This window comes from Ambystoma mexicanum, chromosome 5q (assembly GCF_040938575.1).
Source record: "Ambystoma mexicanum isolate Mex_15411 chromosome 5q, UKY_AmexF1_1, whole genome shotgun sequence".
NCBI classification, from domain to species: Eukaryota; Metazoa; Chordata; class Amphibia; order Caudata; family Ambystomatidae; genus Ambystoma; species Ambystoma mexicanum.
The window spans coordinates 843,662,412-843,689,592 of record NC_090933.1 but is presented as its reverse complement, the minus strand read 5'-3'; the positions used below and the strand labels follow the sequence as shown (position 1 = coordinate 843,689,592).

The window sequence follows — 27,181 nt, the reverse complement described above, 5'->3', positions numbered from 1 at the left end:
ACGAGAACGTCGAGGGTGCCGACAAGGCCCCTGACCGCCCGTCGGAATCCCCTCAACCAGTGCCGCAAGACAACTCAGCGGCCATTTTGTTGGCTATACAGTCCTTATGCTCGGAGATAAGGACGAGATTGCCGTTACCACCAACGGAGGAACCGCTCCCGACGGGGGACCCGGAGCCAGGCCCTTCTGGGAGCCCTCCGCCTAAAAGAAGAAAGATTCATCCTCCACCTCCTTTTCAACCATCGCGCCCTGCTCAGCCCTCCTCCCCGTCCACGACCCGTGGGGATGATACAGGGACGGACATGGCCGCGACGGGTACAGACGACGAGGTTTACGACGAGGATCTTCCGTCGTCACCTCCTCCCCGGGCCTCCCCGCCCGACGAGATTGGATCGTTTCATGCCATGATCGCCAGGGCATCCAAGCTTTTCCAGCTCTGCCGGGAAGAGAAGAAGAAGGAAGGTTTCCTTTATCAACGGCGCAAGACCAAGAGGAAGACGGTCCTCTCTGTACCTCTACTGGACGATATCTGGGATGAGGGTCTCGCCCTCCTCAAGAACCCATCCACAACGCCTGCGAGAAGGGATCGGTACGAGAAGAAGTACCGGGTCCCGGACACGGCCCCCTTGTGCCTTCGGGCACAGCCGACCCAGGACTCGGTCATCTCCGCGGCGGCCAGGAAGAAAGCGGGGGGGCTTCGGCCTCTACGTCGACCTCCCCACCGGACGGCGAGGGAAAGAAATTGGACACGATGGGACGCAGATTCATCTCATCGGCAGCGACGACGATTAAGGCTGCAAACGCCTTAACCATCGTAGCCCGCTACGACAGGGAGTTGTGGTACAAGATCGCCCCCCTGCTGGACTTCCTACCAGATGACAAGAGGGCTGAGGCCCTAGAGATCTTGCAGGAAGGAGAAGTGGCGTCGGACCACGCCATTACGATAGCGACGGACATCGCTGACACTGGTTTTCGCCAGTTGGGCAACGGCGTGTGCCTTAGACGGCGTGGATGGCTCAAGGCAACGGACGTCCGGCAAGACGTGCAGACCAGATTTTTGGACATGCCTTTCGATGGGAGCAACCTGTTTGGGAAAACAGTGGACGATTCCCTACAAGCCATCAAGACGGACACGGAGACGGCCCGGGCTATTGGTGTTCTCCAGCAACGGCGGCCGCCCTTTCGGAGCGCCGGAGGCAAGCAGGGTGCCTCCAAAGGTTCCGGCGGTGGATATTCCACCTACCGTCAAGCAGCCCGCTCGTCGTCACAGGAAGCCTACAGGGGACGAGGCAAGTCGGGCGGACCCCGCTGTCGTCGCCAGGGAGGACAAGGCGGCAAAGCCTCGTCGAAGCAGGACTGAACTGGCCGTGGGGTGTTCACCAAGTGCCTCGCACCGGTGGCGGCGTGGCTGCGCCTGGAGGGGATCCACGTCTACCCCTACCTGGATGACTGGCTCATCCGAGCAAAGACAAAGGAGCTCGCTGCGGAGCACACGGCGAGGACCGTCCAACTACTCACGGACCTGGGATTCTCCATAAACTACGCCAAGTCCCACCTGGTGCCCGCACAAGACGCACTGTTTCTGGGAGCAAAGCTCGACACAGTGGCGCTTCTGGCCTCTCCGTCGGAGGAAAGGACGAGGGCCATCTTGGGCAAGGTGCAGCGGATGCTGGTTGCGGACGCGGCCAGGGTGAGGTCCATCAAGTCCCTCCTCGGAATGATGTCTTCTTGCATTTATCTCATCCGCCTGTGCAGGCTTCGGATGCGCCCGTTACAGGAGTTCCTGGACGCTTGCTGGATCCAGACGACGGGCAGCTTCGAGGACAGGATCACACTCGACGAGAGCTTCCGACGAGCGATCCGGTGGTGGGGCACCCGCACGCATCTGACGGCGGGCATGGACTTCCAGACCCCGGGCCACCAGAAGACAGTGACCACGGATGCCTCCCTGGAAGGGTGGGGAGCGCACACTGAAAATCTGCACGCGAGGGGCCTTTGGCTGCCGACGGAGAAGTCCCTCCATATCAACATCCTGGAACTCCGTGCAGTGTTTTGGGCCCTGAGGTCCTTTCTTCCGTCCCTCAAGGGCAAGGTGGTGAGGATCTTCACCGACAACACCACCACCATGTTCTACATCAGGAAGCAGGGCGGTACCAGATCCCCAGCCCTGTCCAAGGAGGCGCAGGATCTGTGGCATTGGGCCGTCGCCCAAGGGATGTTTCTGGTGCCATTTCATCTGGCAGGAATAAAAAAACACCATCGCCGACTCGCTCAGCAGAGAGCTGCCCTCGTGCCACGAGTGGGAACTACGACAGGATCTAGTGGACCGCCTCTTCTGACAGTGGGGCACACCCCAGATCGATCTGTTCGCGACAGCGACGAACTCCAAGTGCCGGAGGTTCGCCAGCAGGTTTCTATGCCGAGGAGCATGGGGGATGCTTTCTCGTTCCCCTGGGAGGGCCTGTTCCTATATGCGTTCCCTCCATTGCCGCTGCTGATCCGGCTCATCAACCTGCTCAAGAGGTCACAGTGCACGATGATCCTCGTCGCACCTGCGTGGCCGAGGCAGATATGGTTCCCGGACCTTCTGGACTTGTCAGCATCCCCGTCAATCAAGCTGCCAGTGGACGCGGATCTTCTCTCCAGGGAAGGAGGTGCCATCCTCCATCACGACCCGAAGTCGCTGAACTTGCAGGCCTGGCTCCTGCAGCGTTAGAGTTTGGAGGTTACGACATACCGGCCGACTGCAGAGAGGTTCTTGCAAAGGCCAGGGCGTCCTCAACTCTTAAATGCTACGGACACAAATGGAAGAGGTTCTCTGTCTGGTGCCATGCACAGAAGATTAACCCTCTACGGATTACGGTTCCTCAAGTACTGCCATACCTGCTGACGCTGGCCAAGGCTGGACTGGCGCACGCTTCCATCAAGATTCATCTTGCTGCGATCTCCCGATAAACCAGAACCACGGGACGGACGTCTTTGTGGTCTCATCGTCTGGTGAAAGAATTCATGAAGGGACTGTTCAGATCGTTACTGCCGGTGAAGGCCCCAGCCCCGGCGTGGGAGCTCAACGTGGTGCTGACCAAGCTCATGGGACCTCCGTTCGAGCCTCTGCACTCAGCCCCGTTGAAGTTCTTGTTGGGGAAAACAGCGTTTGTTGTGGCCATCACCTCTGCACGACGGGTGGGAGAGATCCAGGCCCTTTCCTGCAAGCCCCCGTACTTGACTTTTCACGACACAAGGGTAGTGCTCAGGACGCACCCCTCCTTCATGCCCAAGGTGCCGTCGGACTTCCACCTCAACGAACCCTTGGTGTTGCCTGTTTTCTTCCCGTCGCCTTCGTCGCCGGCTGAAAGGACTTTGCACTCGCTGGATGTGGCTAGAGCGCTGAAGTTCTGCGTGGACCGCACAAAGAGTTTTCGGAAGACGTCACAACTTTTTGTGAACTTTGGACCTGTCAATCAGGGGAAGGCTCTCTCGAAGGCTTCCATTTCCAGATGGCTCTCCGGCTGTATCATGTACTGTCATCGGTTGGCAAACCAACCGCTGCCTGGCCGTCCGAGAGCCCATTCCACCAGAGCGATCGCAGCTACCACGGCGTTCCTATCTGGTGTGCCCCTGCTGGACATCTGCAGGGCTGCTACGTGGAGGTCGACGCACACCTACACGAAATTCTACTGCGTCGATCGGGATTACAGGGAGGAGTCCAGGGTCAGCCAAGCAGTGCTGCGCAACCTGTTCGCCTAAGGTGAGCCTGGTGAGGAGGTAAGAATTGCTTAATGTTGAGCTTTGGATGTAATGCTTAATGTTGAGCCTTTTCCACCTCCCGTGGTTGTGCATGTGTGTACTGCTATGTATTCTTTTATTCATGAGCATGTGAATCCATGCCAGACCCCATGCTGGAGAAGGAACAAGTTACTTACCTGTAACTGTTGTTCTCCAGCATGGGTCTGGCATGGATTCACATGCGAACCCTCCCGCCTACCCCTCTGCGGCTCTTCACTTGGTCATACTGCCACTTCACGTGCTACCAAATCTGAAGATGGCTGCCAGAGGCGGGGCTTAGGGAGATGGCAGTCATTGGCTGTGGTCAGTGTGACGCAGAGATCAGTGATTGGTTACTACTACGAAAGACAGATCAGAAACAAAACTGATACTGATTTTTCTTTACCGAGGATTCCCAGCCTGACGACGGGGAATATTCATGAGCATGTGAATCCATGCCAGACCCATGCTGGAGAACAACAGTTACAGGTAAGTAACTTGTTCCTTACCCTTGCTAAAAGCAAAGAGTCACTGGAGGTACCTTAGACTGTATAGAAAAATTTGGTGTCTAGTGAAGGCTTCCTATTTTCTGACATTGGAGACATATGTAAGGAAAAGGGCTCTGTGGTATTGCACGAGCTGGAGGTTTTTCGTTTCCGCCTTACTATCTGAATGTGGCAGTACTGTTTATGAATTGATGAGGAATCCCTCCAAAGTAAAAATGCACTTTTGGGCCTGCACAGTGGATGGCTTTCCTCAGTATACTTCGCTGGGTCACCTGCAAGGGGACCATAAGAGGCGGGGCATTTTAGCTCCCTTTTTGTCAATATACCCAGATAGGTGCACACGTCGCCAGTTTATTAGGTTTTGTTGGAACCCTGTACATACTAAAGAGATTCTCATATGGTATTGAGTGGAAAATGTGGAGAAGGCGTTTTGTTGGTTCTGCCAAGACAGGGATCATCAGGAATCAATGAAACACTTGCTACTTTTTTGTACAACAAGACAAGGACTTAGAGGCAATGCTTTCAAGAAGTTTCAGCATCTGTGTCTTAGTAATGTAGGATGTAATGAATCCACATGGAACTATTGTTTGTCTGGCTCCATTACTTCTATTTTGGTGACTGTTAGTACTTTCATTAGAGCCTGGAATATTGAAATTGACTCCTATACATAACATGTTAATACACAGTTTTTATGTGCATCTTTTTTAATGTTTTAAAATGTATTATTATTATTTCTTTTGTTTCTTTTTATGTTTTCTTATTTTCTTTTGTTTATATATTATGACATGTTGTTTTGTGTATTTATTTTGGTCTTGATTGTATTGATGTTAAAGGTTACTGCTTTTAAACCAATTTAAAACAAGTACATAAACAGTTATACATTGTAAGCATCTGAAAGAAATACAGAATGGTCATCAACAAGGATCATTAAATGTTGTTCAGCCAGGCCTCTTCAAACACTTAAAGCCCTAATACACTGTCTTGTCCTATTGCCCTCAAGTGCAGGTCAATGGTCCACTCTTCTTCAGTGGAAGTAGATGTCTCTGAATTTATTTCATTACGCATAAACCTTTTTACAGAGGTCTCACATACCATTGTACATACAATAAACTAAACATATAGAAACAGAATGCAACAAAGGATAATAACAAAATAAGGATACATAATTACAGAATGCAAAAGCAAATAAATTATGGAAAGAGTGACATCTTTAATTGGTGAACGCTTGCCAGTAATCAGAAGATCCAGTCTTGGTGTTGTGTGACCAGAGTTCCAAAAACAAGTGGCAATAAGTTGACAAAGCTTGCCTCTGATTCTGGGATTTAACAACATGGAGATCCGAAGGGTTTTATGATCAAATTGTTCTGAGCCTTGGCTTCAGCCAGGAAAAGCTATTTAACAAGGTAACTTGCCTGGCCCAGTCTCAATGATTTGCTTTAAACATCGTAGCTTAAAAAGATGGATTCAATTGGATTCAGTGAAGAGTGGTCAGCACAGAATTAACACTATCAAACTTATGAGTCCCAGTAATACGTCAGGCAGCAGAATGGCATCGTGATCACAAGGGACAAAGAGTCTCTTTGTGAACTAAAGCCAAAAAAGTATTACCTCCAGCAATATGCAATAGTACTAAAACCAGAACTGTTGATCAAAATAATTCACTGTGAAAATGTAACTTTACTTTCTGCGCAAGAGTTGATGTTGGGCCAGCTGAACCTTTTTGGTGACATGAGACTTTAAAGAGTAATCAATGTGGGAGGTACCGTGATGCAAGCATTCATAGACGGGCTCCTGTCTGTCACAAACTATGAAGGAAAAAACACAACAGCCAAGAATGTAATACAGCAAAAGGTGGTTTGCAAATTTTCAGAATATGGTGTCCAGCCCCAGGCTGTATAGAAAAAAACAACACTGTGAGTACAATACTACCACTACAGTCTCATCCCCAAACTTTTTTCCCCACAGTACCCGTGTTGGATCAAGAAGAAATCCACATATGTGAAAACTGGCAATGTGCGATCCCATCAAACTCCCGTGCCCATACAACCTGCTCTCCCAGCACTGGGGCTAAACAGTGCACTTTCTACCTCACTCAATGAACTTGGCAGCATGGCTCCTGAAGTCATAGAGTTTGGTCATCTTAACCTGCCTCAAAGATGTATGGATATCTTGAAGGAATCAAGAAAACCTAACACTAGACACTGTTATTTTGACAAGTGGAGAAGATTTGTAATTTGTTGCCAGTCTAGACAAATTAACCCCATTGAATGTGCTCCTTCCCACATTCTGACATATATGCTCCACTTGCTGGATGCAGGGTTAGTGTTCCACTCCTTGAAGATCCACCTGGCGGCTTTGCAGGTTACACCACTTCCCACAATAATATCTCATGGTGGAAGGTACTTGTCATCAAAGCATTCATGGAGGGAGTAAAAATGACTCCACCTACCAATTACGAACCCACCGCCAGGATGGGATCTCAATGTTGTACTCCCTAAGCTCATGGGCCCCCATTTCAAGCTGATGCACAAGTCCAGTCTCAAACACCTGACTTACAAAACTGCCTTCTTGGTGGCTATCACTTCCATAAGAAGAGTTAGTGAAATACAAGCATTAATCACTGCAGGATCCTTTCTTTGTTGTACACAAAGACAAGCTGGTTTTACGTACTCACCCTAGGTTCTCCCCTAAATTAATCTCCAAATTTCATGTAAACCAGTCAGTCGAGCTACCAGCTTTATTCCAGGAAACCAACAGCTCAGCTGAGGTAAAACTCCACACACTGGATGTGAGGAGGGCGGTCCTCTACTATGTAGATAAGACCAGACCACTTAGAAAGACAGATCAACTGTTTGTCTCCATTGTGCCAGGCAGAGAAGGTGACCGCATTTCAAAGAATGCCATCTCTAGGTGGATAGTCAGTTGTATCCAACTGTGCTATTCCCTATCAAATAAAACACTGCCTTTTACGCCCAGGGCTCACTCGACAAGAGGCACAGGAGCCACCCTGGCTTTCATTGCAAATGTCCCTTTAGACAGTATTTGCAAAGCAGCTACATGGAGCTCAATACATACTTTCACTCAGCACTTCTGCATTGACACTCATTCCAAGACAGATACACAAGTGGGACACGCGGTTCTAAAACATTTGTTCGCTCATGAACATTCTCACATCCCACCTCCTTCTAACACTGCTCGCTAATCTATGCACAGCATGTGATTGAGCAGATTCCACAAGCCTCAAAAGGGATACATTAGTCACCGTAATCGTATTTCTGATGCTTGTATCTGCTTAGATTCACATGCGGCCCACCCTTCCTCCACACAGAAAGAAGGCGTATGGATGCATATGAGCTTGTCTGATACGTATCTGCTCGGATACAACTGTACTCATGCTACACCATGTCAGGAAAATAACAATCTGAGGGACCTCGACGCGCGAGGGATCATGGGTACAGCAGACGTCACACTAGGGATAGTATTACTGGCACACCCTGTCGACGTCCCTTTTCGAGTTTCGAAAATAACAACTGTAATACTCTGCAGCTTCCACTCAGATGTGGGCCTAGGCACAGCATGTTAATCTAAGCAGATACAAGCATCAGAAATACGATTACGGTGAGTAATATTATATATATATATATAATTACCGAAGTGTGACAACAGAAAAGACATAATTCAAATTTTTCCTTGAAATGCTCATGTAATACTATATGATATCCTTGTATTATTTTCCATCATTTGAACGGTCCTACATCCTAATTTGAGGCTACTCTGAACAGTGGAGGGCTTTGCTCAGGGGGATCTCATGTGGGGATTTTAGTGTCAAGACAGATGAATGCGTCACTCATGGCAACTGACACTTCCTTGCATTTACACCATGAGGGTGAGAGACACTGTGCACATAGGCAACCTTATCAGCCTTATCCCAGATTAATACAAGAGATGGATCTGATGTGATCGAAGATGGCGAGAACAAGTGACTTCACTGCCAACTGACACACGTGAGTACAATAGACATGAAGCAGATATGCACTCACCATGAAACAACACGAACACTAGGTCATATGTGCATTTATACAAGAATATGGCTTGCACTGTATAGAGATGAAGAACATGACATAGCCAGTGTATATGCTGAAACGCAACACAAACGATATACATATATAGCTTGCTAAACATAGAAACGCGACAGTAAAGAGTGGGGCCATCATGTATAAAATGGAAGGCAGAGTCGCATTAGAGTGAATGAGAAGCCTCAAGGCTGCAAGGAGATTCAACTTGCTGAGTTAGCTGAAATACAGATCCATGCAGGCCAGACCGTGGCTGTGCGGCCCCCTTCCAAGTTTACTGTGAAATAAGGGAGGTCTGGATGGCTTAAAAAAAAACAGAAGATAATAATTCCAAATCTTATTTCTTTTAGATTAAGTAGAGAACAAACTTGAAAGACCTTTAATTAGAATCTTGAAGAACGACGGATGGATTAAGTTTTATGATGAATCCAGTGAGATTATCACTAGAAACCCGGTATGGACCTCCTCTGCTGTGGCGAGGGAAAGGCAGCCTCTACCTGATCCTGACCCTGGGGGTGGTTTCATGTGGGCAGATCACAGGGTAGGGGACTCATGCCAGTGGACAGTGGTGAACTCCTTGTCTCACAATTCCCCTATAATTCCAGAACTGACAATGGCTTGTTGTCTAATGGAAAAACTTAATGTTACACGTTCTTCTGTGGACTTCAGTTCCCATAATGCTAAAAGTACGAAGACAAGCAAGAGGAGCTCAGAGCCAATGAGGACCCACCCAGAATTGTGAATATTCAAAGATGCAGTCTAGTTGTTACCAATTAAAGCACCTGAGCAGGATATTTAAAAGCCAGGATGAAGCTCAGCTGTGGAATGAAGGAAAGGAGGCGAGTGAAGCTGAAGCAGAGGAAGAAGCAGTTAATGGTCGTGCGAGAGGTGTAGCTGAGGAAGCTAAAACTATCCGAGGTGCAGGAGTAGCCACAGAGAGAAGCCTGCCAGCATAAGTCACCACAAAGGGTAAAGGCCAGAAGAATTGGAGAGTACGCGCAGCAGAAGGCACTGTATTAAGAAGTCCAGCTGAGGAGACGTGTTTCAACAGCAGCGTTTGGCAGAGCGGTGAAGTTGTGGGAGATCAACAGAGCTGGCATCGCTCCCAAAGATGGCCGCGCAACTAAACAGAGACTCGCAAAGGCAGGAGAGAAAGCCGACTGGACACAGAAGCACCATTGCGAAAACTGACAGCCGGAGGGAGCCGCCGAGAGAATCAGTGAGTTGACAGTGAGTGAATGCTGACCCTGGGGTGCTCCGAACATGAAGTCTGTCACAAAACTGTAATTTTTAATACTGAACAATTGACATATTAAAGCAGAACTTATTTAATACATGTTCAATAGTTAAGGAAACCAGAGATAAATGGCAAATAAGAAAGTTCACTAGTAAGGGAATACAAGAGGGGAACGTTTATAACCAGTGCTACCCAAAGCCAAGAGACTGTCAAAAGACCTTGGGTGAATTACCAGTGGGGAAAGCCTCTAGCCAATACTGCCTAGAGCCAAGAGGCTACAGACAAACCAGATCAAGACAACCACTGGGAAAAGCTCATAACCAGCATGGCCATCGTCGAAGAAGTTGTGAGAAACCCTTGATACAGCAATAAATGCATGAATCCCCTTTTGAGAGGTATACTTTTGGGAAAGCTTATATCGCACTTTACCAACAGCCAAGAGATTGTGAAATCACACCGAAAGACTGGTGTGGGGAATACTGGAATCAATATTACCCTCACGTTTGAAGTTCATTGTCAGAGGATTTTTCCTGACAGGCGAGTACATCAAGAAAGGGTTTATAGTGGTTATTCCTGACAGGCGAGTGGGCCAGGAAAGAAGATGATGGTTTGATATCTTTGTGGCAGAAAGGCATGTGGAAAGAACTTTTGTTGAATGAAAAGAACTCATGTACTTTAGTATTTGTGTGACTAGCAGTAGTATCACTGAGGCAAGTTGCTTTTTGCTATCCTGACAAGTCGGTATTTCAAGAAGAAGCATTGAGAAAGATTGAAGTGTTATCTCGACAAGAAGTAGTTCCTTTGAAGAAAGTGTTATATAATAACAGAACAGTTGGTTTTGGAACCTGTGTTTTGGGAGAGAAAATCAATCATCCTTGCAAGAGAGATATTGTGGAAGACATGTATTGGTTGTGAATGGGCCATCAGCTATGGTGTAAAGGACTTTTGTTGTTTTCCCAATGTATTGCCGGAATGCCGGAGCCTGCTAAAAGCCGCGGGCCTCTGAAAATGCGATCAAAACATTTAGACAAAGGAACACCCTATGTGAATAGGTTCTGAAATTTACCAGGACAGAAGACAGCTGATGTCACTGGCACCATTCCCAAGAAACGAGGTCTGACTGCGACTGGATGAACCAGAGTTCACACAATTCCCATTGTTACAAAATGTCGGAGGGCGGCTGCAATATATACAATGGACACAAATGGATAAGGATAATTTAAGGGGTAAGTTCCCAACTTTGACATTGGGACCGGGCAAGTGGATTTAACCATGAGCCATGTTGGAGAACATTGCATGCAGTTATGGCATATAGATTTCAAATCTGTCTCTGTAGTTACTAATTAATGAATCTTTTATAATGCCCTTCAAACTGGAGACCAGACCCTAAGTGTCGGATTGTGATCCGAACCTGTATTGCTCTGCATTGTCTTGCTTCCATGCCAAACACATTGCCCCTCAGCTATCCTGGCCCTTTATGATTTGTGTGCACGTGTATATTTTGAGTGCTTGTGATAATGCATACCTGTATTTTATTAACTTGTCTCAAGTTAGATATTCTTATTATCTTTACATTTCTTGAGTTCATTGTTTGTTTCGGCATGGAAGTAATCGCTCCATGTCTAAACACTATCCAGGCATACCACTCTCCCTTGCTGTTATGCACTTGTTGAATGTGTTCAGTGTGTTCATCCGTCCAGTTTGTAGCTCTTCTGTCCTTTTCATCTCATTTCTTTGTTTCCATCATTCCTCTGTTTTTGGATTACAGTATCTGGGTATATGGTCCGTTTGCTATGTTTGGCATTTTAAGCCTGTCTCATTGGTTCAGAAAGAGCGTTTAACTGTTCAGAAGGTTGCAAGTGTTCGTTGGTGGCCCATGTGAGCCCACATACTTTATGTGCCACTGCTGCACACCTTACTTGATGGTTCCCACATTATGCATTTAGGGTGAATCTTCTCTCCTTGGGCCATCCATATTTGGAGATTCTGCAAGGGTTTTGATTGTGTCTTGGTGAGAGTACAAGGCTTTGGCCAATCACTTGTTTGGAAGGAATGTGTGGTATCCTGGACACCAAATTTGCTTTGTCTTGATTGCCTGGATATGAAAGGTGCTTGTGGAATGCTTGATGGAATGTGGAATCTATGCATATGTGGGTTCTAGGATAGGATAAATTACATGTGGGTTGTCTTTACCTTGGTCTCCTACCAAGGATGTAGGTGATTTCACTGAATCCATGTTTTTGAAAGAGTGAAGTGGGCACATTTTTTTTATTGCAGGGGAGCCCCCTTCTTCCCACTACCTTTTTTAATATCCCTTAACCCACCCCCACATATTTTGTATTAGAAAAGCTTTTAATTTTTCATTAAAAAAAATGTGGTCAATTCTTCCTCGAAAATATTGGATTCGGTCACTTCTACGGCATCGTCCTACCTATCTCAGGAGGTGTCCTTATCACTTGGGTAATAACTCATGATAGATGATGATGGGAACATTCTAAATTCTAACTGACCCTTTCAATATATTGTACTCATGTATCCAAGTACATTGAATAGCCAGGGAAACCCAAAAACAGCTGAAGACATAGGTTTATTCCTTAAAGGTCCACTTTCAGAGGAGTTATTGCTTCCAACATTTTAACTGCGGCAGGCAGCCATAATGAATCAATCAGGAAATCTGGAATGGCACTAAAGGGATAGTGACAGACAAAGCTGCTAGGTAAGGTTGAATTGCTTAGGAGGTTTATAAATCTATTTCGCCTGTCCTGGGAAAGCACCCAAGTTAGGTCATTCAAAATATTCCAAAGGAGAGACACCTCCGCCAAGTGGCAACTATTGTGCACAGGAATATGACCTGAGTAGGACAAAGATCCTGTATGTCGTCATGCATTCTGTAGACCTTTCTCATTGCTTAATGTTGAGAGTTAAACCCTTGCTTCTTATGTAGCTCAAATTGTCACAGATTTGGTGGTTGTTGAAGAAAATAGGTTCATTTCAAGGCTCAGTACTACCAAACACACAAAATAGGCCTAAGATTTGATTGATATAGCTGCTTCAAGAGATATCCCTGGTGACCCTTATCTTCTTGGATGCAGAGGAAGGGTTTCATAGAATGTTTTGGACATTTATGCAAGCAGTAATAAGGAAAATGAAATTTCCAGCAGCGTTTTATGTAGCTGTTTAGTGCTTTGTCTGAGGCACCTGGAGCTAAAGTTGGTATAGATTGTGATTTGTGCGGGACATGATTGTTATGAAGGCGTCTCCTTTCAACACTCCTTTTTGTCCTATATTTGGAACGAATTGCAGCTCTAATCAGAAACAGTCCACAGATTCTGTCTTGTATCCCAGTACATTTCAGAGATTTTAAATTGACATTAAATGCAGATGATACATTGGTTACATCAGAGCTGCCTCAATCCTTCTCTGCCATATATTAGATTGTCAACAATCTTCGGCTACACGCATGGGTATACATTTTATGTAAATAAAAACTAATGGCTTGGAATCTAGATGATGATGATATAGCACTTTAAACCGAGATTACTTATCTACAGGTAGACATATAGGAATGTTCATCAGATAACTAAACAAGTGAAGGCATATTAAATATTCTCTATTTCTATGCTGTGACACAAACGGTTAAAAATAATATACATTGGGTGTCCGCTGACCCAACACATCCTGCTTCACTGAACAGAAAAATAAGCTGCTACTAGTGCACAGAGCAAAGGACGAAGCTATTTGATTTTGAATGTTTCTCTTGTTCTTTTTCTGATCTTCTCTTCCGCTCTCTTCTGTTCACAGGTGGTGCAGATTATGATTGGGATCATTAATATTTTCTTAGGTGGTGGTCTGTGTACCGTGGTATATCCACTCGTTGCTGTTATAAGTGGTGTCGTATTTTGGGGAGGCATCCTTGTAAGTATGGCTCTTTAAATCATGATTTAAGTTAATCATTAAAGAAGAAATTAATTTTTATTAACAATTTTACTTTTTCCTTTGTCTCTATCTGTATTTGGCAGAGCGTATTTCTTTTGCATTAGTTAGGTAACAAATAATGAAAAAGGTGAACCAAAGGATAACTGATTGTTCTTCCAACTAAAAGATTAAAAATGCTATCCTATTCTCATATCGCTCAACAAAACAGGTGAAGGTTGGAAGGTTCAGAATTAATCTTTATCTCTCGCTTCACTCTGGGTACCCCTTCAGACCATCGTTCTTCAGCCTGCCAAGCGATTACAGAAAGGGGAAAGACCAATTGCCAATCAGGTTTGGTTCCACCCCAAAAGGGGCAGTCCAGCCTGAACTTTCTGATCACATATCTTCTACACTCGACCACAAGCAACCCCAGACATGTTTCGGCCTCATTGGCATGATCAGTGAGGTGTAGCTTGGGTCTCTAGGCCCAGTAGGCTTGTCACCCATGTCTGGGTATACCTGTCCCACTCTGACAATAGCACATAAAATAGGTTATGGCTGAACGTTTTAGAATTCCTCTTAACTTCTGGCATCACTCTGGGCCACCCTCCAGACCATTGTTCCTGCCAAGCCATTATAGAAAAGAGAAATACCATATGCAAATGAGGCCTAGTCCAGCCCAAACTGCTTGGTCACATTCCTTCTGCACGAGACCGCAAGCAACCCCAGGTATGTTTCTGCCTCATTAGTATCAGTCATCATCAGAGAGGTTTAGCCTGGGTCTCTAGGCCCAACAGGCTTGGAATCCACATCTGGGCAGAGCTGTCCCACTTGGGTTGACTATCCTGTCCTCATATGATATGTTATGTTATGTTATGTTAAAGGAAATGAAAGGAAACATGAAAATGTGAAACTGTGCACACCAAATAAAAACATTAGAGCAATGAGCATCAATTGACAGAAACATGCATATAAATAGGGTTTGGTCAAATATTCCTATTAAAAAATTATATATTCCAATTGGTTTTCCAGACTTGTTGTGAAACCCTACCCAGACAGATTTTTGGGAAGGGGGCAGCCCCGTCTCACCCCCTAGGAGCTTTAGAGTGAGGTGAGATGCATTATAAGCACTGTGATGGGCCAGGGGGGCAGTGAAATCAATATAATCAACCAACATGGTTTAGCGCATGGTGCGAGCAACATTACTATTTTGCGTAGATCGTAGTAATCATAGCTAGGAGATAAGGCTGGCGTGGCAAATATGGCATTGCATGCATTAGGCCCAAATTGCGAGACAAGGGAAATCTCCCAACTATGCCCGAGCTCCCATGAAGACAGCCCACACCCCAACCGCCACAACACCGATTAATTGTTCTAGCAGTGCTGTAAATATGTGTTCTTTACTCAAGAGGAATGTGCCCTACAAGGCCGTGATCACAGACCAGCGCCTGACGTGCATGTTGTCTCACACTGGCCAAAGCATGACCCGTCCCATCCCCAGCCGACCACGAGTTATAGCCCATATAACTGACTAAACCTCAAGACCCCTGAATTCCGTGGCACCAGGTGCTTTTTGATCGCCAACCCCAAAGTAACAAGTCCTGAAATGTTCAAAGAGGACAGACAGGGCACATCGTTGAAGCGAGGTGCTGGGAGAGATACATTTTAGTTCAAAATTAGAGTGGAGACCTGGAGCCGGATGGGAAGAATGGATTGAGTGAAATGTGTGTGAAGGTTAGTGTCCCAGAAGCTCCTTTGTGCTAGTCTTGAGGTCTGCCAGGTGCACAGTATAGTGATAAACCTGCATTGTGTCAAGTGTAGTTAATTTGTTCTTTGACCTTCGAACATGACCTTCGAACATGAGAAGATGATCACTGCAGCACCCACGTGATGGAAGATGGACGAATTGGGCTGGAACCATCTCGGATGGAGCAGGCGGATCATGTATAGGCACCCACCAACCAGCCGTGCACAATGTTACTATATGTATTGCATCATGTATGATGGTGTTTTACTTTAAAAAATTCTGCTTGTACTCTTTTTGGCAGATCGTTCTTAGCAGCAGAGTTCTTTGCTGTTGCTCTCATCTGCGTGTGAGATTAAAACTTGTTATCCTTACAAGATCGACTTGGGCATTTCTTCCCTAGCGGGTAGTAGTCTCTCTGATGTGAACGTTCAGGGACTTGCCTTCAATTGGTGACCACAATGTGATACCATCGACCCCCCGCCCTCCGTATTTGCAGAGGCTTCGAGGTCGCTTCTCCAAAAGGAGCCGCGGCCACCTACAGCGACTGGTCCCGGAAAAAAAAACATGTGTTCCAAGTGGTTTAGCAGGAGCCATTTCAAGAGAAATCATCTCTGCTCTTTGAAGCAGGGCTCAGCTCAGAGGAGAGTGCGGGTCGGTGTAGCAAACCCTGTGATGGAGGAGTTTGGGTGAACACACACATGTGAGTAGACTCTTGTATGCGATAACAAGTAGGGGACAGATGAATGGGGAAGTGTGAGAGGCGTGAGCACATGGAGAGTGAGGTCGTTTGGGTGACGTGGGTGAGGTTTGTGTTATTTTTTGTTACTGTTTGTACTGTGAAGAGATTATTCTGGTAAGGCATTATAAGGCAAGGCAAATGTAAGGTGGGGCGCCCTCCTCGGAAGGGGAGGGAAGGTGGCACCACAAGACAGTATATTAAAAGAGAAATATAGAAATAAAATAACTAATAATAATAGGCCTTGTTATTTTAGCTTGTTATTCTATTGTATTGTATTCATATTTTTTTGTTGGGTAAAGAACAGGCCCTAGAAGGGGCGGTGATTGTGTGCGTCGCAATGTGGTGTGGAATTCGATGGTTTCGCAGATTGGTGTATGTGTGCAAGGAAGGGGGACATAAAAGGGTGGGGATTAATTCTCATTATTTTTGGTTACAAGCAAGCGGCAACATGCGCGGCACATTAGCGGGACTTGGTCAGTAAGCGATGGAGATTACTAGCATGGGGGGAGGAACACCAAATAGAGCACATGTATAAGGCACTACCACTGTATCATGACAGGGTGGAGAAATATAAGCAGTGGATTGTGGAGAAGGGGTGAATGCCCTGCCCATGGCCAGGGCAGGGCTCACACAATAAGATGGCCAGGGCAGGGCTCACACAATAAGAGTGTCTTGGAACACGCGTCCACATTTTCAGTAGCTAAGTATAATAGAAAGCCACTACAGAAGAGAAAAGACATCTTAGATCTGTGTATGTTTGAAGACCCGGGGGATGGAGTAGATGTGCAGAGACAGAGAGATGGAAGGTGCAGGAAAGGAGAAGGAGAGGGCGGGGCGCCAGCAGAGCATGGGGGGATTATATCCCTTGACAGTGTCCCACAGAAAAGTACACAAATCCAATCTATGTACCCGTTGCTATAGGGACCCCTTCTGCTGTGGTAGGGACCCCTTCAGCACCAGTAACACCACAGGCTACCGCTCCCCCACCCCCATACACAAACCCGCTTGAAATATCAGCATCCGCGTGTGTCAGGTCAAGAGAGTTTGAGAACAGGTTGGCAGAGTTTTTATCAGAATTTAACAGGATACAAGAATCCTCAAGATAGGTGAGAGATGTACAGGCACCGGAAGATTGATTAGCAGAATGAAGATCAGGAGATTTATGCTTAGAATGAATAAGGGAGGAATCAAAATGTATGTGTTGAAAAGGAAGGAGGTGGGGGTAAGTGGATGTATTTTAGAAGAGATACGGTGGTGGGAGATACCAAGAGGGAGGATGATAGTGACTCAATCACTGAGCACCAGGGTGAAGAAGAAGGGACGAAGTGGCGGCTGAGAGTACCAACGAACAATAGGCATGTGGGGCGGAGGGGCAGTTTGAGTAATAGGACCGGCCGGATGGCGACAGTAAGAAAAAGGGGAAGTGTGAGGAAAGGCACGGGAAGTAGGGTAAAGATGCAGATGCCCCTAATACATAAGGGGGTAGGGAGAACACAGTAATGTGCCCTGGCCCCAGATGGATAAGAATAATTTAATTAAGGCCCTCCCACAGCTCACGGCAGGAACGAGAAAGTGGATATACAAATTTGAAAAGCAAACAAACAGCAGGGATTCCCCTGGTGAAAGGGGATCTTAAGAACTTGATGGTTGCTATAATCGGCGACCAGGCTGGGGATGTATGGGTTAAAGCTGGGTATTCAGGAATAACCCTGATGGACGATGAACATGATGGAGCACCGTTTAACAGATTAGGGCATGAGTGTGGGGTGCGTTACAGAGGTTTTTCCCGGATACCCCCAATTTGTGAGCACCACTATTGTCGCACTCTGGGCTGAAGAAAGACAAGGATAGTGTGGCGGGGGACAACAGTATCCCAGCCCACAGTGGCAACAAGGAGGACTGCAGCGAGGAATAGGGGGATTTCGAGGACGAAGAGGAGGAGGTTTTGGACCCAGAGGGGGTGGGTTTGGACCACCAATTATTTACGGTGGGGGCATTTTGCAAGGGAATATAGGAGCAGGTCTGCAGTGGGGTATAATTATGGGTTACAGGTTACAGCAGCAGGGCCAAGGGCCCTATGCACTAGGGTATCCGCAACATAGTCAAGGATATCAGAACCAAGGGTATCCACAGGAGCAAAACCAAACACATAACCAGGAGCCTCCAGCAGTTGACATGCCAAGTGCAGTACCTGCCACAGCAACAGCAGGGCGGTGCTGCCCGGTGTGATGCCGGAAATGCATCTGAGGGACAGGGCCTCTGAATCCTTGTCCTTTTTCTGTTTTTACCGTGTGTTCTGTCATGTTTTCTGCCCAGGAGTCCATGAGGGACTCCTGGCAGTGCAGCTCTCTTTTGGTTTGGTGAACAGACCCATGGGATACCCTTATGGCACCCATGGGTAGGGGTACAACCCTGTGCCCCTAGTGTATGTTTTTGGGCACCTGTGGGTGGCCCACAGAGCAGGGTATGGGCTGGTGGCAGCTCCATGCTGAATTTGACAGGTGCTCTGGGTGTCCTCCATTTTGGGATACCCAGGCCCTGCCATTGGAATCAGTTGATTCCTGATAGGAAACAAGATGGCCCCTGTGGCCTCTTGCTTTCTATTGCCTGTTATCTTGTTTTTCCCAAAGTCCTGGGAAGCCCTGACTCTGTCCCTTCCCCCTGACTGGCTGTTGGGTGGAAGTTCCATATATGGTGTTGTTGTGAAGGCCCAGCTAGACTGACTGGAGCCTTCCCAGTGACTGTATGTTGTGGGTACCTCCTGTGGGTGGGACCTGGGTGAATGGAGTGTGTGACCAATATACACTCCTTGTTGTGGTTGTCTGGTTTCTGGCATGAGAGACAAAGACTGAGACAGCCCTGCCCGAAACTGGCCTGAAGGCAGTGTGTAGTGTTGAATGGCTGGGTACTTGTCCCAATCCACATTCCTTGTTGTGAGTGTCTGAAAGGGAGGAGTGTGGCCTGAATGCACTGTGTGCCTGATTGGCTGACTGACTGCATGAATGCCCTTCTGTGTGATTGGCTGCTGTGTGTGTGCCAGCAGTGTGGATGAGAGACAGAATAGTATATCTGGGGACCTCTCACCACTGGAAATTGTTCAGAAGCATTCAGAAGCTGAGTCTCCACTCAAGAGTAACTGGATTTGCTGATCCTCGACGTCCAGCTGGAAGAAGAAGACTTGCTGTGGCATTTGCTTCGACGGAACTGAAGGTTGTCGAAATCGTCGAGGACTGACCCGAGAGAGGACCTGGTAAGGCGCCCTCTTCCCGTGCTCCGAGGGACCATCGAGCACCGCTGAATCTTCGCCGAAGCGCCCTGGAAGTCAGACCCTCGAAAGGCTGCCGACCCGAGACGGGACCGCCGAGGAGATCGAAGTGAAGCACCCGGACCTCGACGCTGTCGAAGTCCATTGCCGTCGACCAGGGTTCGCAGGTCTGTGTAACCGCTGGAGGCCCGTCGAAGTTGTGTTGCCCAGCCGTGGGAACCACTTGACGCCGTGCCGCCGACGACCGGAGCCGTCCGCTCCTTGCCTAAGAACATTTGACTCGAAGGACTCCCTCGTCCGCACCGTCGACCGCTTTTGCCCTGCCGGAGAAAGTCGAGGACGACCAACGCGCCGAGGAGAATCCGCCGGTGGGTTTCCCGCCACCTCACGATCCCAAAGACTCGAGCGACTCGACGCCCTTGCTGGGCTCCCGTCTCTACAATCTTTGCGGTCCAGAACTATTGTCATCGAGGTGCCCCGCACACCTCCGCCTTGCAGGACGCCGACGAGCACCGCTCGGACGAAGCTGCCGGCTCTTCGACATCGTTCTACCTCGTTTGTCGACGGACGTTCGACGCCCCGTGCCTCCCGCTTGAAAGGGAAGGCATTCAAGAAGGGCCGTCGATTCCCCGTCGCCGAACCCCGAGGTCTTCGACGTTTCTCGACGCCTCTCGACGATCCGTGACTCCTGCTTAAAAGGGGGTCATTCAAGAAGGATCTGTCGACGCCTCTTCGAAGAACTCGACTCCACCAGGTACATTGGGGGGGTAAAAACATTGTAGGAGAGAATAAGACTGCTGAACAATATATGGACTGGGCTTGTGTCATATCCCTTTATTTTACAGGTTGCCCAGGTGGGGGGATCTCCACACAGAACTGTGTCCAGTAGCTAGGGCCAGTATTCTGCCTATTGTTTCAACCATCTTTTATCTCTCCTCTCTCTATTGCTGGTTTCCTTCTTATTGATCTGTGTGCCATTTTTACAGTATTGTGAATGCACTTTAATGAGGTCTAATATTAGTGGTACCACTTTAGAATTGTAGATATTTATCATTATTGGTTTTCCTGAGCACAAAGTGCGTTGTTGTGATAAGTGTACATAACCCTTGAATATTAATTATATAAAGACTGTGTTTTCAGTAATACAGTGTGTGGACATTCCTTTGTGGGGGGCTTGGGGATACACTGTACTTAAGAACCAGCCTGCATCACCTCCTGAGAAGCTAGGCCTTGATTGCTCGTCCATCGCTACCGTATTAGAGAATCTTGGCTGGGGTCCTCTGTGCCTCTCCTCTACCATATAGAGAGCGGAAGTACAGACCCCCCCACCGGTCTTTACAAGCTGGTGGCAGCGGTGGGATGCTTATGGTTTTAAGACTCAGTGTATAACCGTGCCACTTACAAAATATCCGCACTTTATTAGATTAAGGTTTGGGTGTGTACCAAATAACTGCATTACAGGCAATGGAGCCCATTGCAAATGGTAAATTGACTCGGATGAGCTTAGAGGCTCTCCAGAGTGCTTGTGAAGCCAGGGAGTTGGACTTTGTGGATAAGTCTAGGGCTGAGCTGATAGCTGCCCTGGTGGACTACCAGACTGATGGTGAAACCCTTGATGAAGGGGGGGATGCAACCAGTGAGGACTCTGCCCCTGGGGTTGTCGCTGAATCTGTTTCTGGGAATGCCACCATTCCTGCTGCCTCTGTTCCAAACCCCAGCAATTCCATGGAACTTGAGTTATTAAGGATGAAATTGGCCTTTGAATATCGCAAGTTGGAAATAGAAGCTGAGCTTAAGAAAGAGGAGCTGGCACAGCAAGTGGAACTCAAGAATAGGGATCTTGCGCTCAAAGACAAGGACACTGAATGTCAGAGAATCCAGCTAGAGAGAGCTAGAGTGGAGACTTCAGCTAGACCAATTGAGAGTGGCAGGTCCCCAGCCACCAAGTTTATGAAAGATTTGGTTGGTGTGTTTGTGGAGGGTTCAGATATCCTCCAATGGATTGAAGCGTTTGAAATGGCTTGTGCAATTCATGATGTAGATAAAAGAGATTGGGCTAAGTGTTTGTTAAGCAGAGTGCCTCAAACTGGATATGACTGTATTCTGAAGCTGAGTGTGGAGGAAAGGGGTCAGTATGAGTGTATGAAGTCTGCTTTGATTGCCAAGTTTGGCAAGACACCTACCCAATACCTTAAAAGGTTCAGGGATTTTAAGAAAAGAGAGAATGTGTCTTGGGTTGACTGGGTGAGTACTGCGCACATGAACATGATGGGGTGGATTGACGGTTACAAGGTGAAAACTTTTGTTGAGTTGTCCCACCTCTTGTTTTTTGAGCATTTTTCTGAAGCCTGTTCACCAGAGCTGCGTCAGTATGTGGCTGACCAGAACATTTTGGACCCCTTTAAGCTGGCTAGGTTGGCTGACAAGTGGGTCTCCCACCGGGTGTCCCCTAAGGACTCCAGTGGGAAGGACAAGGACAAAGAAAAGGGGACCTCTCAGAAAGCTGAGGAGTCCCAAAAGCAATCACAGTCGGGTAAACCAAAACCTTCCTCTCCTAAGACCCAAAAATCTAGTGGGGATAAGTCCTCTGTGGGTGGGAATAAGAGTAGTGGTCCACCTGCTGCAAAGCAGGTTCCCAGTGGTTCCAGTACCGTACCCCGCACTCCTGGCACTTGTTGGGATTGTGGGGCTCTGGATCACAAAAGGGGTGACCCCAAGTGTAAAGGTAAGGCACTTGGAGTACAGGCTGTCAGCCTGACCTACCCTTACCCCGTGTCTGAGGTGGAGGCCACTGTCCTCCCCTCCTCTACAGGAATCACATTTGGTGCTCCGGTAGAGATTTCCTTAGTGTCCCTTGGGGCCTGGGACCAGTACGCAGAAGTACTGGCAACTATCCCGCAGAACACCCGTAGGTTTTTGAGAAGTGTCCTCTTGAATGGCCAGCCTTCTACTGGTTTGAGAGACACTGGGGCAAGCATGACAGTGGTGGACAGGACCCTGCTCAAGCCAGAGGACTATGTAGGTGCTCCTCTGAGAACCACCAGGTTAGCTGGTGGGCCTCCCAAATTATCGCCTGTAGCCCTAGTCACACTCATGATTGGAGACAAGACAGCAAAGCTTCCTGTCCTGGTTCAGGACAATGTCCCTGCTAACATTCTGTTAGGTAATGATCTAGTAGAGTTGGGGTTGATCTCGGATGGTCTTCCCATGACTGCTGCTGCAGTCACTAGGTCACAGGTGACACCGGGTCTGGCTGTGAGTCAGGTACCCGAGCCAAAGGCGAGGCCTAAGGCAAGAAGAAGGAAGACCAAGAAGGCCACCTCTGTGGAGGGAACACCTTCTCTTCCTGCTGTTCCGACAGCACCCATTGGGATCCATGCTCCGGACGGGCTGGGTCCAGTGGAAAACCCAAACTCAACTCCTGTGGGAGAAGAGACAGAAGACTCTCCTGTGGGAGAGGTTCTCAACCCGGAGGATCATCCCGACCTTCAATGCTTGTTAGCTGAAGGGGGACCCTCCCGGGCAGACTTCTGTAAGGGACAGAGAGAGTGCCACTCTCTCGAGGGCCTGAGGAAACAGGCCCTGTCCCAGGCACAAGGTGAAGTGCCTAGGACATTCAAGATTTATTGGGAGGGTGAGCTCCTTGTTAGTGAGCCCACTAAGCCTGAACCTGGTGCCCGCAAGAGGTTGGTGGTACCCCAGGTTTACAGGCCCTTCCTACTGCAGTTGGCGCATGAGGTGCCCTTGGCTGGTCATCTTGGGACCAAGAAGACTAAGCAGAGGCTCTCTGCCCATTTCTACTGGCCACGGATGGGAGTAGAGGTGGAGTCCCACTGCAGGACCTGCCCAACTTGTCAGTTGTCTGGCAAGACTGGAGGCAGGGTCATTGCCCCACTGCAGCCATTACCAGTGGTTGGCACACCATTTGAGAGGGTGGGCATCGACATCGTCGGTCCCCTTGACCCTCCCACTTCAGGTGGACATCGGTTCATCCTGGTCTTGGTAGATCATGCCACCAGGTACCCTGAGGCAATACCCCTTCGGACTGTTACTGCCAAGGTGGTTGCCAGGGCTCTCCTGGGCATTTTCACCCGTGTTGGATTCCCCAAGGAGGTTGTCTCTGACCGAGGATCCAACTTGATGTCTAGTTACATGAAAACCATGTGGAAAGAGTGCGGGGTAACCTACAAGTTCTCCACCTCTTACCACCCCCAGACCAATGGTCTGGTTGAGAGATTTAACAAAACTCTCAAGGGCATGCTAGGTGCTTTGGAAGAGCCCCTAAGGAGGAAATGGGATCTCCTCCTGCCATGCCTGCTGTTTGCTTACAGAGAGGTACCTCAAGAGGGTGTTGGTTTCAGCCCCTTTGAGTTACTCTTTGGACATCCCGTGAGGGGGCCCCTCGCCTTGATCCGAGAAGGCTTGGAAGCCACCCCTCCAGGTCCCGCCAAGCAAGTGGGGGACTATGTGTTAGGCCTCAGGCGGAGGATGACACAAATGATGGGTCAGGCAACAGCAAATCTCAAGGCCAGCCAGGAATTGAATAAGTACTGGCATGACCTGAAAGCTTCGCAAGTGGATTGGACTCCGGGACAGGAAATCCTTGTGATGGAGCCTACCAAGCCTAGAGCTTTGGCAGACAAGTGGACTGGACCCTTCAGGATCATCTCCAAGATGGGCGAAGTCAATTATCTGGTGGACATGGGAGCCTCTGGGGTAGCCCCCCAGGTATTCCATGTCAACAGGCTCAAGCCTTTCCACAGGCGAGCAGAGGTCTCATGTCTCTTGCTAGCTTCAGGGCAAGAAGAGGATGAGAGTGAGCCCCTTCCTGATTTGCTGCATAGCAACCCTCAGGATGGCTCAGTGGAGGGAGTACAACTCTCTCCCGATTTGACAACAGAGCAGCAGAGGGCCTGCCGGGCTTTGCTCCAGCAGTATGCCCCTCTGTTTTCACTGACACCGGGCCTTACACCGTGGTGTAAGCACGAAATTGACACTGGTGACAGTGTGCCTGTCAAAAGCAGGAGCTATCGTATGTCAGATACCGTCACAAACCACATCCAGGCTGAGGTCGCCAAGATGTTGGATCTGGGTGTTATTGAACCCTCCACCAGTCCCTGGTCCAGTCCAGTGGTCCTTGTCCCCAAGGCAAGTTCCCCGGCGGGTACCAAGGATTGGAGGTTCTGTGTGGACTACCGAGGAGTCAATGCCGTCACCAAAACTGACGCGCACCCATTGCCCAGGGCTGATGAGCTCGTGGACACTATAGGTGCTGCCAAATTTGTGAGCACCTTTGACCTTACCTCAGGCTATTGGCAAATAGCTCTGACGGACCATGCCAAGGAAAAGACGGCATTCTCCACACCTGAGGGACTCTACCAGTTTAGGGTCATGCCCTTTGGGTTGAAGAATGCCCCTGCCACCTTCCAGAGATTGGTCAACCATGCGTTCAGTGGGCTGGAAGCCTTTTGTGTGGCTTACTTAGACGACATTGCCGTCTACAGTTCCACCTGGGAAGAGCATTTGACACATCTGGATAAGGTGTTGCAGGCCTTGAAAAGGGCTAACCTCACTATCAAGGCCACCAAGTGCCAGATAGCTCAGGGGAAAGTTACCTATCTTGGTCATGAGGTAGGAGGGGGTCAAATCCAACCTCTCTCCAGTAAAGTACAGGACGTACAGAACTGGGAGACTCCCACTACTCAAACCCAGGTGAGAGCCTTTTTGGGCCTCACTGGGTACTATCGCAATTTCATGGCAGACTATGGAACCATAGCTGCACCCCTGACAGCTCTAACTTCACCAAACAGCCTAGGAAGGTTAATTGGACTGAAGACTGTCAGAGGGCCTTTGATGGCTTGAAGGAAAGTCTGTGTAGGGCACCTGTGTTGAGTGCGCCTGACTACAGCCGACCCTTTATCGTCCAGACGGATGCCTGCGACACCGGAATTGGAGCTGTCTTGTCCCAGTTAGATGACAAAGGGAGAGAACATCCTATCATATTCATCAGTAGACAACTCAAGGGTAGAGAACTTAGGTGGGCTACTGTTGAAAAGGAATGTTTTAGTATAGTTTGGAGCCTTAGGCGTTTTAGGCCCTACCTTACGGGGTCCACCTTCAAGGTCCAAACAGATCATAAGCCCCTGAAGTGGCTTATGCAGATGAAGGGTGAGAATCCGAAATTGCTCAGGTGGTCGATTAGCCTACAAGGGCTAGACTTCACCATAGAGCACAGACCAGGGAAGAGTCACGATAATGCAGATGGCCTTTCCAGAAGGTATGTTGACCGTTTGGATGAGGGTGTCTATCCCGTGGGAGATTAGGCACCCTCCACCTCAGTCTGGGGGGGGGGCGACTGTGATGCCGGAAATGCATCTGAGGGACAGGGCCTCTGAATCCTTGTCCTTTTTCTGTTTTTACCGTGTGTTCTGTCATGTTTTCTGCCCAGGAGTCCATGAGGGACTCCTGGCAGTGCAGCTCTCTTTTGGTTTGGTGAACAGACCCATGGGATACCCTTATGGCACCCATGGGTAGGGGTACAACCGTGTGCCCCTAGTGTATGTTTTTGGGCACCTGTGGGTGGCCCACAGAGCAGGGTATGGGCTGGTGGCAGCTCCATGCTGAATTTGACAGGTGCTCTGGGTGTCCTCCATTTTGGGATACCCAGGCCCTGCCATTGGAATCAGTTGATTCCTGATAGGAAACAAGATGGCCCCTGTGGCCTCTTGCTTTCTATTGCCTGTTATCTTGTTTTTCCCAAAGTCCTGGGAAGCCCTGACTCTGTCCCTTCCCCCTGACTGGCTGTTGGGTGGAAGTTCCATATATGGTGTTGTTGTGAAGGCCCAGCTAGACTGACTGGAGCCTTCCCAATGACTGTATGTTGTGGGTACCTCCTGTGGGTGGGACCTGGGTGAATGGAGTGTGTGACCAATATACACTCCTTGTTGTGGTTGTCTGGTTTCTGGCATGAGAGACAAAGACTGAGACAGCCCTGCCCGAAACTGGCCTGAAGGCAGTGTGTAGTGTTGAATGGCTGGGTACTTGTCCCAATCCACATTCCTTGTTGTGAGTGTCTGAAAGGGAGGAGTGTGGCCTGAATGCACTGTGTGCCTGATTGGCTGACTGACTGCATGAATGCCCTTCTGTGTGATTGGCTGCTGTGTGTGTGCCAGCAGTGTGGATGAGAGACAGAATAGTATATCTGGGGACCTCTCACCACTGGAAATTGTTCAGAAGCATTCAGAAGCTGAGTCTCCACTCAAGAGTAACTGGATTTGCTGATCCTCGACGTCCAGCTGGAAGAAGAAGACTTGCTGTGGCATTTGCTTCGACGGAACTGAAGGTTGTCGAAATCGTCGAGGACTGACCCGAGAGAGGACCTGGTAAGGCGCCCTCTTCCCGTGCTCCGAGGGACCATCGAGCACCGCTGAATCTTCGCCGAAGCGCCCTGGAAGTCAGACCCTCGAAAGGCTGCCGACCCGAGACGGGACCGCCGAGGAGATCGAAGTGAAGCACCCGGACCTCGACGCTGTCGAAGTCCATTGCCGTCGACCAGGGTTCGCAGGTCTGTGTAACCGCTGGAGGCCCGTCGAAGTTGTGTTGCCCAGCCGTGGGAACCACTTGACGCCGTGCCGCCGACGACCGGAGCCGTCCGCTCCTTGCCTAAGAACATTTGACTCGAAGGACTCCCTCGTCCGCACCGTCGACCGCTTTTGCCCTGCCGGAGAAAGTCGAGGACGACCAACGCGCCGAGGAGAATCCGCCGGTGGGTTTCCCGCCACCTCACGATCCCAAAGACTCGAGCGACTCGACGCCCTTGCTGGGCTCCCGTCTCTACAATCTTTGCGGTCCAGAACTATTGTCATCGAGGTGCCCCGCACACCTCCGCCTTGCAGGACGCCGACGCCCCGACGCCGACGAGCACCGCTCGGACG

At 48.7% G+C, this 27,181-nt stretch overlaps 1 protein-coding gene across 2 annotated transcripts in view; it reads left to right on the top strand.

Annotated features, from left to right (window-relative positions):
* The window catches only part of LOC138497708 (membrane-spanning 4-domains subfamily A member 15-like), a 770,802-nt gene that overhangs the window by 360,757 nt on the left and 382,864 nt on the right, over positions 1-27,181 (top strand). For both annotated transcript variants that reach the window (XM_069621333.1, XM_069621334.1), the window contains exon 4: positions 13,383-13,496. In XM_069621333.1, the coding sequence (XP_069477434.1) occupies positions 13,383-13,496 (114 nt within the window). The remainder of the gene's footprint in view (positions 1-13,382; positions 13,497-27,181) is intronic.